General features: G+C 48.4%; 1 protein-coding gene across 16 annotated transcripts in view; it reads right to left on the bottom strand.

Annotated features, from left to right (window-relative positions):
* Positions 1–12,932, bottom strand: part of Gprk1 (G protein-coupled receptor kinase 1) — a 609,802-nt gene that overhangs the window by 232,816 nt on the left and 364,054 nt on the right. For all 16 annotated transcript variants that reach the window (XR_011605115.1, XR_011605112.1, XR_011605114.1 and 13 more), the window contains 2 exons: positions 319–419; positions 48–266 (listed from right to left, as the gene is read on the bottom strand). Coding sequence is in view for 12 of the 16 variants with exons in the window: in XM_070998248.1 (XP_070854349.1) it covers positions 48–266; positions 319–419 (320 nt within the window). In the remaining 4 variants the exon portion in view is untranslated. The remainder of the gene's footprint in view (positions 1–47; positions 267–318; positions 420–12,932) is intronic.

Here is a 12,932-nt window from a genome sequence, read left to right on the forward strand (position 1 = left end):
GGAAGAAAAGAGTATTGATAAATTTAAGCACCAATGTTAAATATTACCTTTCAGATATCGTCAACGAAAACACCTTGTAAAGATCCTGATCCGCGTCGTTTAGTTTTATGCCCTTCGTGTCTTCTTCATCAAACGATCCGATATCAAAAGCATCAGCGGCATTTACTTCTCCTCTAGGGGGTACTATAGGTGGAGTATATTTTTGTATGTAAACTTGGTACCAGTCGATACCACAAAAAAAATGATGCATTTTTACTTCATCCGCACTAAATAAGAAACAATTTTATTTTTTTTTTAAATATATTTCAAATTTCTTACCCATTTCCCATACAACCAAGCCGTTTTGGTACGTCTCTTTGAAGTAACAATTCCAACAAATTCCTTAGTTCCAAAGAAAATGATTCTGGAAGATCTACGTTCTGCAAAATATATAAATATTACAGAAATTGTTGTTTCGGGTTTTCATTGTGATTTTGATTATTCGGTGTTCGTTACAATACTTGGGTAAAGATAGCTGTATGAAGAGGCATAGCACAGCTGATATCGTTAATAGATTACTCCCAACAAGTCAGCAAGCAACGATCATACTATAACACAACAAAAATGGAAGAACGCTATTGTCGAGTGTCTCGATTATCAGATACCCGTTACTTAAAGCGAGATTGTAGTGCGCCTACGATCTTAATGTACGTTATTGGGGCGGCAGACAGATTTAAGCGTTATGGGCGTTAGAGTGGGCGTTTTTGGGTCAATCGATTGGTATTGACGAGACTTATTCATTTCAGTGAAAACATGGCAGGATCGACTCGGCTAGAAATCCTGATCAAGAATATATAAACTTTATGGGTTCGGAAACGCTTTTTTCTACCTGTTACTACTACTAGTTTAAGGAATTTCTGAAAATACCGGTGTATTATGTATAAGATCTGAAGAACGATAGTTGGTAAGATTACTGAAAGAAAAGCTCTTGGAAATAAGCGCACAGTTCACGTATGACGGCTAAGTTTAGTTTTAATTAAACAAGTGGGATTACGATCTTTCTCATTCCACACTTGCTCCTTGAGCGCCCACGAGTGGACACACTAGACTTAGCCGCCGTCTTCAGCTCGTATTTGCGGAATCTGAAAAGTTCGAGAATCCCCAAGACATTCATCCCCTAAAAAAGCAGGTGACCAACACTTGCATTGCGTTAACTGGAATCGCGTTGGCAATGCACATCGTGTGCATTGTAGCCATCGGAGCGTCCACATAGCGGTGAGCCTTTACCTTAATCTCGTTGTGGGAGCATTCACGTAGTGGTGCGCATATACTACATCACTTCATCGGAGTACCACATAGCGGTGCAATCTCATCTTCATCTTTGGTCGTTATGCCTGCAGAGCAGTGCATCCGAATCTCAGTCTCGCAGTTGAGCGCACAATCGGTGCGCCCTAACCTCATACTCGTAGTGGGAGCGCACAAACGCTGCACCCCTACTTTCCATCTCGTCGTCTAGGCACCCATAGAGCGGTGCGCTTAGAAGTTCAGCTTTCGTCGCTGGAACACTTAGAGATCAGTGCATCCCAAATCTCAACCTTGTAGAGGAAGCGCACATCGGCTGCGTCCCTAACCACAAAATCGTCGCAGGAAAGAATCAGCGGAGCGCCCTTAAGCTATCCGCATCCCAAACTCATCGGAGGATATCCCATTTCACCTCTAATCGCGCGTAGTTAGAGCACCATCGATGGTAAAGTTGACTACTTAAATACATGCAAACTTTATTACTATCAGTTGTATACACACAAATCATAATTTCACTAGATCACGTTGCTTTCAGTCATCACGACAATATAGGCATATAGTCAGTGTAGCGACCTAAAAAGTGTACTGTGTATAGTGCGAGACACTCCGGGACTAGAGGTACGTACCAGGGCACTAATCCGGCGGGGCCTCCGAACGTATCCCCAAGTCTTGGACAGGTGAGGCTGCTGTCGGTTCGTGGGCCAGGGGGGGGATCGTCTCCCGCGCCCATCGAGTGAGAGGCTTTCACCTCGAAAATCTCTGTATCCACAAGCTGCCACCCGCGCGATTTTTCCCTCATCACTGCAAAGCAAACAACAAAATCAGCTGTTTACAGTGTTGAACAACGTCGGGGTAGGAGCTTAACAGCGTGGATCCCCGCGCCTAACAGCACATAGTTTTGGAAAGCGCCATAAACGCGGGCCCAGTCTAAGTTTTTGAATTTTGAATATTCGAAATTCTCCAAATTCTGGCACCGGGATTCAGGGACGGCAAAAGGCAGAAGGCCAAGGATCGGGCTAAATTCCAACCCCTCCGCCGCGGCGGTGTCTATCAAAAGGGGCACTGGGGACCGAAAAGGGGCGGTATATCCCCCATCGTAAGCCTAGGGGAAATCTGTGGCCAGCGCGGGAGCCTCCCTCGAACTAACCGGGTAGCCCGAGATGGATGAGGCTGAAAACCCTTTCGCGGGCAGACCAGTGGTGGTAAGATCTCCCCGCCAGCCGAGGGAAGATGGGACCGACGGAGTTGCAGCGGCATTTAAGAAGGGCAGCAAGCTCGCCCGCTCTCCGGCACCTTCGAAAACCCAAGTCGATTAGCTGATCGTAGACACCGAGGAAGCTAAGGAAACCCCTAAGAGGACGCGTGATCCTGCGAGCCCAGCTAACTCGCAGAGGACAACGCCGGCCAAAAGGAGCAAGGCCTCCCACGAGGCAACCTGCCTGGAGGATCTCTTGGAGCTGGGGAAGCTTCTGCAGGAGATATCCACCAAGATGATGGACAAGACGGCGCGGCACATAACTGTCGCCACGAGGGAGACGTTCGTGCGCATGAAGGCGCTTCACACGAACATTCTAGAGGCGAACAGAGAGGGCGGCAAGGACGACAGCATCAGGGTGAATGGGCAAGATGCTGCAATTGTGTGCGCGAAATGCTCTCGTAGCCTGCAGAGCGCCGACAAAGAACAGCATACAACGCCTGTCTGGAGGAGGGATTCTGCAGCGCAAACGGAGCCTTGGCGAAGGATAAGCCAGCCGACTGTGGCTGGAGGATCCGCGGCTCAAGTGGCCCCTCCATCCACGCGCCCAACGCAGCAGAAAAGTGCCAAAGTTCCCAGGAGCACCCGAAAGAACCCGCCAAAAGGGCCTCAAGAGAGAGATGCGACGCACGCTGGCGCCAGTAAGACTGTGAGCCCCGCAATTCCGGTCGCTGAGTGGGAGGTGGTCAAGAAAAAGCCGAGGGCCACGCGTCGCGCCAGACCCGACGCCGTCGTTGTCCAGGCGAGCGGGAAATCGTACAGCGAGGTGTTAGCCATGGTGACTCGAAGGGAAGATAAACAGCTGTCGGACTTGGGAAGCTGTGTTTCCAAGGTACGCCGCACCATTAACGGCAACCTACTGCTCGAGGTGGCCAAATGCAGCGCAGAAAGTGCAGAAGCTATGAAGGAGAGCATTGCGAGGGTGTTAGGCGACGCAGCGTCAGTGCGAGCCATGTCGGACGAGACCAAACTGCTCGTTCTGGAGATAAGAGACATCGACTCCATCGCGACGGAGCAGGAAATCTGCGCTGCGATTGCGAGCCAGTATGGTATCGACGCGGAGCGCATCAGAGTTCGGAGTCTGCGTCGAGCCTACGCGGAGTCGCAGTTAGCTGTGATCAGTTTGCCCTACTCCCTGGGGAAAACCGTCCTCCATCGCGGCGAGGTGCGGATTGGATGGACCATCTGCAGGATCCTGGAAAGAACAGGCCCCCCAAGATGTTTCAAATGCTTGGAATCCGGGCATATTGCAGTTAACTGCAAGAGCCTAGTGGACAGGAGCGATTGCTGCATAAGATGTGGTGAAAAAGGGCACAAGGCAGCCAAGTGCAGCAAGGAGCCTTCATGCTTATTCTGCTCTGCGGCAGGAAGAAAGGAGACCAGGCACCAGGCAGGAAGCAGACTCTGCCCAGCCACAACCAGCGGGACAGGGAGACCTCGACCGTCATGCAATTGATTCAGCTAAATCTGAACCATTGTCGGGCCGCGCAGGACCTCCTGAAGCAGACGGTGCGCGAGCTGTGTTCTGAGGTGGCGATACTCAGTGAGCCCTACAGAGTGGAAAGCAGCAGCGATTGGGTCACGGATCGCACAGGCAAAGCGGCACTGTGGCTCTGCGGTGTGAGTGTTCCACCAATGCGGGACACGAGGGCAGTAGAGGGATTTGTCCGAGCGAACGTAGGCGGCACATGGATCTACAGCTGCTACTTGGCCCCCAGTCTATCACTGGCGTCCTGGATGAGCTGATCAGCGACCTGAGAGGAAGGAGCAACGTGGTGATCGGAGGCGACTTTAACGCCTGGGCCGAGGAATGGGGCTCCCTCTATACCAACGCCAGGGGGCGCACCATCCTTGAAGCAATTGCGTCACTGGACATCGTCCTGTTGAACGAGGGCTCCCAGCACACCTTCAACAGAGCTGGGGCCGGTTCAATCATAGACCTATCGTTCGCGAGCAGCTCGTTATCCCGTAGCACACGCTGGAGGATAGGCGAGGTGTTCACGGCCAGCGACCATGAGGCCATCCTGCTGACAGTTGGCGGTCCACCGTGCCAAAGCCAGCCGATGAACGGGCCAAGAAAAGCCTACCGCCAGGACACCTTTGGGACACAGACCTTCGCCCGCGCACTGGAGGGATTGGCTGTATCTGAGCTGGACTCGGCAGATGTAGCAGCGAACAAATTGGCAGCCAGACTGGAGGAAGCCTGTGACCAAAGCATGCAGCAGCGTAAGACCTTTCGGAAGCACCACGCGCCAGGGTACTGGTGGAGCGAGGAAATCGCTAGCTTGCGCAGGACCTGCCTTCGAGCCAGGAGGTTAGTCCAAAGGGCGAGAGGCACCGCAAACCTTTCTGCCTGCAACTCTAGCTTTAAGAGTGCAAAGAATGCACTCAAACTGGCGATTCGGGACAGCAAGAGGGAGAGCTACCTCAAGCTCTGTGACGAGCTGGAAAACGACACATGGGGAAGAGCCTACAAGACGGTGGTCAAGCGTGTGAGTGCCGGCAACAGGTCGCCTACTGACCCGGCGGTCCTGGAAGGCATTGTCCAAGTGCTGTTTCCAGAGGGTCGCCGCCATTGCATCCCCCGATGGACGCGACAAATTGGGAGCCAGATGGGTCCGGTCACGGAGACGGAACTATTGTCTGTGGCAAGGAACCTGAAGAGCAGGAAGGCACCCGGGCGCGGTAGCATCGCTCTACAACTCGTGCCTGCTGGAAGGGACCTTCCCCGACAGGTGGAAGCGTCAAAAACTTCTGCTCCTGCCGAAGCCAGGGAAACCAGCGGGCGAAGCTTTATCCTATAGACCCATCTGCCTGCTGGACACTATAGGCAAGGTCTTCGAAAGGGTCATTGCAACAAGGCTTAACGCTGCCATGGAGGATGCCGGTGGACTGTCTTCCAACCAGTACGGTTTCCGGAAAGGGAAATCTACACTGGACGCGATAGAGAGGGTCACCAACATTGCTGCTAAAGCCATCGCGGGTACCAGATGGAAAGGTGGGACGAAAAAGTACTGTCTAATGGTCACGCTGGATATACGGAACGCGTTCAACTCAGCCGATTGGGGGAGGACACTGGAGGCACTACGGTCCTTCAACATCCCGCATTACCTGCTGAATGTAGTGCACAGCTACCTCAGCAAAAGGGAGCTGGTCCTAGATACCTCTGTGGGCCCCAGGACTTACGAGGTGACCGCCGGTGTTCCTGGGCCCTCTGCTTTGGAACACGATGTATGACGGTGTTCTGAAGCTCCCACTGCCGAGCAGCACCAACATTGTGGGCTTTGCGGATGATGTCGCGCTGGTTGTGGTGGCCAAGGAAGTTGCGGCCGTGGAGGCAGCTGCAAACTGCGCAATTCGAGCAGTGAAGGAGTGGCTCGCAGTGGCGGGCCTAGAGCTGGCCTCATACAAAACTGAAGCGGTGCTGATCTCAAGCAGGAAAGCAGTGGAGTCGGCGCATATTCAGATCGGAGGGTCAACGATAACTTCTCAGCGTGCCATAAGGTACCTGGGAGTCATGCTGGACACCCGCCTCTCCTACCGCGAACACCTGGAGTTCGTAAACAAGAAGGCAAGCGAAACCACAGGATCGCTCTGCAGGATCCTGCTGAATACCAGGGGACCGAAGCAGGACAGACGCAGGCTCCTCGCGACTGTTGTCAAGTCGCAGTTGCTGTATGCTGCTCCAGTGTGGGCTGAGGCCACTGCTGTGAGCAGCTACATGCGAGGTGTTAACTCGACGTACCGCCTGTGTGCCGTTAGAATTTCAAGTGCCTTCAGGACGATCTCGGACGACGCAGCCCTTGTCATCGCAGGCCAAGTTCCCCTGTGTGAACTGGTGCGGGAGGCCAAGGAGATTCGTGCGGCTCTAGCAGGCGAACAGGCGGACCGCAGTACCAAGACCGAGGTGGAGATAAGGGCCAGGATGCAGAGCGTCGTCAACTGGCAGGCAGCCTGGGACATCTCCAGCAAGGATCGCTGGACGCACCAGCTCATCCCCAGCATAGAGCCATGGCTAAATAGGAAGCATGGCCAGGTGGATTTTTACCTCACGCAGGCGCTGAGTGGACACGGCTGCTTCCGAAGCTTCCTTAAGCGCTTTGGGCACGACACGGAGGACGGTTGCCCAGAGTGCGGCAGTGGCATTGTCGAGGACGCTCAGCATGTCCTTTTTGAATGTCGCCGCTTTGGCTATGACCGCTCGATACTCATGGAGACCACCGGGGCAAGAGTTCGGCCAGAAACCTTTGTGCCCCTCATGCTGCAGAAAGAGGCGAATTGGGAAGCGACGGCAGCCTACGCAGCGAGCGTACTGCGAACGCTGCGTCGCACCGACAACGAGAGGAGAGAAGCTACAGCCTAGGTGGCTACCGTTGCGCGAAGCAATACCTTGCGGTGATACCGCGCAACCACGGCCCCCTACTCCTGTTCTTAAACTCAATTTTACTTGTATATAATTGTAGGGAATAAATGAATAAAACAAAATAAAAATACCCAACACATACACACACTTAATAATGCGGTTATTCGGATTTGGTTGGGTCAGACTTTACAACTCCCTTCTTTTAATCGCATATCGCGGATCCGTGCCTAATATTCTTCAAAAGTGTATCTCGCTTGCTTAAAGTTCCAACAATGCACGCGCCATCCGCCCCAGCCTTACGATCTCTAATCGACATCGTTACTGCCTTCTACGAATCTCTCTCTCCCTCGGCAACGAGAAAATAATAGCCAACGCAGTGATAATTTACATCGATATGCCTAGAATAGATTCCAAAACGCAATCGCGATCCCAAGAACAACTTAGTTATGACTCCATTCCGTTATGGAAAGATTAGTCTGACGCTCTAAATAAACTATATCAACACATAGCGGCTGAGGAATCCACGACAGGCAGAAGAGCTCCAAAACAGGAACAGCTGGGGAACAAGCCTAGAAATAGCAAAACCGGAACCAAAATTGTTATGTCACTTCTGCAAGCCAAATGACCAATTTATTCAATGTACACCTTCCTTCGTAAATATTTGAATAGAAGCTCGGTTCATACTAGCAAAGTGCGCACCTAATCAATTGTCTACCCAGAGGATATGGAGTCCTAATATGCCCATTATCTCGTTGTCGAATTTGCACAAGGCCTTCTCAAGTATCGTCTTGCAATCCGTTGCCGCCACCTATTGAGAATCAAAAAGTCCCACAGTCACTGAATGTCTCGCCTAAAAAGTGTTAATTGCAACGGCTTAGTCAGGAGCCAATCTGTGCGCAAGGATTTTTTCTGGACTCGTGGTCACAGTTTAACTTTATTAATATATGATGGACGTTGATGCACTACGAGCAGTACAAACAAGTGGCCCAACTACACCAAGCACGTGCTTGTTACGCGCGGGGCCCTTTTATCAATTTGGGCAAAAAATATGAGTTCGCGAGGAAGGTACAAAAAACAAATAGAGACGGGACACAAATGAAAATAAAAGAAGCATCTAAGAATGAAGCAAATGAGTTAAAATATTAGTTTTTAATACCGGGATAGAAGTTGAAGTGCAAGTTAAATGATAAAGGTTGTTATAATTATTACATAGAACGCGAAAGGGCTCGTGCAGACAAAAATTAGATGTACATCGTGGCAAATTTTTATTGTATAATAATGTTAGTCTAACAGAAACATTGAAAGTTAGGCGGTTAACAAGTTCTACAGAATCAATATCCCCTCTTATAAGATTTTGCATAAAAAAAGTACCAAGCATTGTTCTACGATTTGCAAGGGTAGGTAAATTAAGCAATAGTAATCTTCTCTGATAGGAAGGTAGCCTTATGTTTTGATCCCAGTTCAAACTACGAAGGGCAAAAAGAAGAAATTTTTTTTGTACCGACTCAATACGGTCAATATGCACTTGATATTGTGGACTCCAAACCGAAGAACAATATTCCAAAATAGGACGGACAAGGGAGGTAAATAATAATTTGGTTGTATAAGGGTCATCAAATTCTTTTGACCAACGCTTTATAAACCCAAGAACACTCATGGCCGCTGACAGTGGACATTATGTGGCAGTCAAATTTAAGTTTTGGGTCCAGAAGAACGCCTAAGTCATTAACTGAATATATACGGTCGAGTGGCGTATTTTGAAGAGAGTAACTAACAAAAGTAGGAGTACCCCTATGAAAAGTCATAACGTTGCATTTAAGGCAGTTCAAATTTAAAAGGTTATACTCACACCATCCCTGAAAACAATCAATATCTGACTGTAAGTTGAAACCCGACGCTATATCATTATGTGATAAACAAAGCTTAACATCATCAGCATACATTAGTACACGAGAGTGTGTTATGATAGAGGGAAGATCGTTAATAAACAGAGTAAACAGCAAAGGGCCCAAATGACTACCCTGAGGCACTCCAGATGTCACATAGATCAGTTTTGAGGCAGCGTTCTTGAATATAACCCTCTGAGTCCTACCATTAAAATAACTTGAAATCCAAGTTAATAGATTACATGGAAACCCAAGCTGATTTAATTTGAATAAGAGAAGAGAGTGGTTGACAGAGTCAACTAAAATCAGTGTATATAACGTCAGTCTGCATTTTATTCTTAAATCCATTTATTACAATAGATGACAATTCCAGAAGGTTGGTGGTGGTCGATCTTCGCTTAACAAAACCATGCTGACACGGTGATATTAGCGAGGAACATAAATGTTGCAAATGAGAAGTAATAATACGTTCAAATGCTTTAGGAATTGCCGACAATTTAGAAATACCTCCGTAATTCTGGGCATCCGCCTTCGCACCCTTTTTGTGGAGTGGAATGCAAAAAGAGTCCTTCCAGATAGTCGGAAAAACTGACGATGAAATGGACAAATTAAAAAGTTTAAGAATCGGCTTACATATGGTTGACGCACAAAACTTAAGCACACACCCGGGGAGTCCATCAGGACCGGGAGAATAAGTTGGCGTTGTTTTTTCTAAGTCTATTACGAGAGAAATTTCCGTAATTTCAGGGGTAAAGATACAATTTGCCTTATTTAAGGGATTAGGGTAGTTAGAATTTGACCAAGCAGCCGAACTATAAGTAGTTTGGAAAAACTCGGCAAATAAATCAGCAATTTCAGAATCCGTCGATGCCTCCATTGAGTTAAAACGTACCGATGAAGGCAATGCTGACGACTTACGCTTGGCATTGACAAAGTTATAAAACTGCTTCGGATCTTTTGAAAATTCAAATTTACATCGACTTAAATACATAGAATAGCAATAACTATTGAAAACATTAAAATCCGATCGAGCCACCACATATTTCGAAAAATCAGATGGCTTACCCGATTTCTTATACTTTTTATAAGTGTTTGTCTTAAGGTTTTTAAGTCTTTGAAGCGCATTGGTAAACCAAGGTGGCCTGTTTGTCTTTGAAGGAAACCTATCAGGAACGCATTGGAACACGATGTATGACGGTGTTCTGAAGCTCCCACTGCCGAGCAGCACCAACATTGTGGGCTTTGCGGATGATGTCGCGCTGGTTGTGGTGGCCAAGGAAGTTGCGGCCGTGGAGGCAGCTGCAAACTGCGCAATTCGAGCAGTGAAGGAGTGGCTCGCAGTGGCGGGCCTAGAGCTGGCCTCATACAAAACTGAAGCGGTGCTGATCTCAAGCAGGAAAGCAGTGGAGTCGGCGCATATTCAGATCGGAGGGTCAACGATAACTTCTCAGCGTGCCATAAGGTACCTGGGAGTCATGCTGGACACCCGCCTCTCCTACCGCGAACACCTGGAGTTCGTAAACAAGAAGGCAAGCGAAACCACAGGATCGCTCTGCAGGATCCTGCTGAATACCAGGGGACCGAAGCAGGACAGACGCAGGCTCCTCGCGACTGTTGTCAAGTCGCAGTTGCTGTATGCTGCTCCAGTGTGGGCTGAGGCCACTGCTGTGAGCAGCTACATGCGAGGTGTTAACTCGACGTACCGCCTGTGTGCCGTTAGAATTTCAAGTGCCTTCAGGACGATCTCGGACGACGCAGCCCTTGTCATCGCAGGCCAAGTTCCCCTGTGTGAACTGGTGCGGGAGGCCAAGGAGATTCGTGCGGCTCTAGCAGGCGAACAGGCGGACCGCAGTACCAAGACCGAGGTGGAGATAAGGGCCAGGATGCAGAGCGTCGTCAACTGGCAGGCAGCCTGGGACATCTCCAGCAAGGATCGCTGGACGCACCAGCTCATCCCCAGCATAGAGCCATGGCTAAATAGGAAGCATGGCCAGGTGGATTTTTACCTCACGCAGGCGCTGAGTGGACACGGCTGCTTCCGAAGCTTCCTTAAGCGCTTTGGGTACGACACGGAGGACGGTTGCCCAGAGTGCGGCAGTGGCATTGTCGAGGACGCTCAGCATGTCCTTTTTGAATGTCGCCGCTTTGGCTATGACCGCTCGATACTCATGGAGACCACCGGGGCAAGAGTTCGGCCAGAAACCTTTGTGCCCCTCATGCTGCAGAAAGAGGCGAATTGGGAAGCGACGGCAGCCTACGCAGCGAGCGTACTGCGAACGCTGCGTCGCACCGACAACGAGAGGAGAGAAGCTACAGCCTAGGTGGCTACCGTTGCGCGAAGCAATACCTTGCGGTGATACCGCGCAACCACGGCCCCCTACTCCTGTTCTTAAACTCAATTTTACTTGTATATAATTGTAGGGAATAAATGAATAAAACAAAATAAAAATACCCAACACATACACACACTTAATAATGCGGTTATTCGGATTTGGTTGGGTCAGACTTTACAACTCCCTTCTTTTAATCGCATATCGCGGATCCGTGCCTAATATTCTTCAAAAGTGTATCTCGCTTGCTTAAAGTTCCAACAATGCACGCGCCATCCGCCCCAGCCTTACGATCTCTAATCGACATCGTTACTGCCTTCTACGAATCTCTCTCTCCCTCGGCAACGAGAAAATAATAGCCAACGCAGTGATAATTTACATCGATATGCCTAGAATAGATTCCAAAACGCAATCGCGATCCCAAGAACAACTTAGTTATGACTCCATTCCGTTATGGAAAGATTAGTCTGACGCTCTAAATAAACTATATCAACACATAGCGGCTGAGGAATCCACGACAGGCAGAAGAGCTCCAAAACAGGAACAGCTGGGGAACAAGCCTAGAAATAGCAAAACCGGAACCAAAATTGTTATGTCACTTCTGCAAGCCAAATGACCAATTTATTCAATGTACACCTTCCTTCGTAAATATTTGAATAGAAGCTCGGTTCATACTAGCAAAGTGCGCACCTAATCAATTGTCTACCCAGAGGATATGGAGTCCTAATATGCCCATTATCTCGTTGTCGAATTTGCACAAGGCCTTCTCAAGTATCGTCTTGCAATCCGTTGCCGCCACCTATTGAGAATCAAAAAGTCCCACAGTCACTGAATGTCTCGCCTAAAAAGTGTTAATTGCAACGGCTTAGTCAGGAGCCAATCTGTGCGCAAGGATTTTTTCTGGACTCGTGGTCACAGTTTAACTTTATTAATATATGATGGACGTTGATGCACTACGAGCAGTACAAACAAGTGGCCCAACTACACCAAGCACGTGCTTGTTACGCGCGGGGCCCTTTTATCAATTTGGGCAAAAAATATGAGTTCGCGAGGAAGGTACAAAAAACAAATAGAGACGGGACACAAATGAAAATAAAAGAAGCATCTAAGAATGAAGCAAATGAGTTAAAATATTAGTTTTTAATACCGGGATAGAAGTTGAAGTGCAAGTTAAATGATAAAGGTTGTTATAATTATTACATAGAACGCGAAAGGGCTCGTGCAGACAAAAATTAGATGTACATCGTGGCAAATTTTTATTGTATAATAATGTTAGTCTAACAGAAACATTGAAAGTTAGGCGGTTAACAAGTTCTACAGAATCAATATCCCCTCTTATAAGATTTTGCATAAAAAAAGTACCAAGCATTGTTCTACGATTTGCAAGGGTAGGTAAATTAAGCAATAGTAATCTTCTCTGATAGGAAGGTAGCCTTATGTTTTGATCCCAGTTCAAACTACGAAGGGCAAAAAGAAGAAATTTTTTTTGTACCGACTCAATACGGTCAATATGCACTTGATATTGTGGACTCCAAACCGAAGAACAATATTCCAAAATAGGACGGACAAGGGAGGTAAATAATAATTTGGTTGTATAAGGGTCATCAAATTCTTTTGACCAACGCTTTATAAACCCAAGAACACTCATGGCCGCTGACAGTGGACATTATGTGGCAGTCAAATTTAAGTTTTGGGTCCAGAAGAACGCCTAAGTCATTAACTGAATATATACGGTCGAGTGGCGTATTTTGAAGAGAGTAACTAACAAAAGTAGGAGTACCCCTATGAAAAGTCATAACGTTGCATTTAAGGCAGTT

Source organism: Drosophila suzukii, assembly GCF_043229965.1.
Source record: "Drosophila suzukii chromosome 2 unlocalized genomic scaffold, CBGP_Dsuzu_IsoJpt1.0 scf_2c, whole genome shotgun sequence".
Classification (NCBI taxonomy): Eukaryota; Metazoa; Arthropoda; class Insecta; order Diptera; family Drosophilidae; genus Drosophila; species Drosophila suzukii.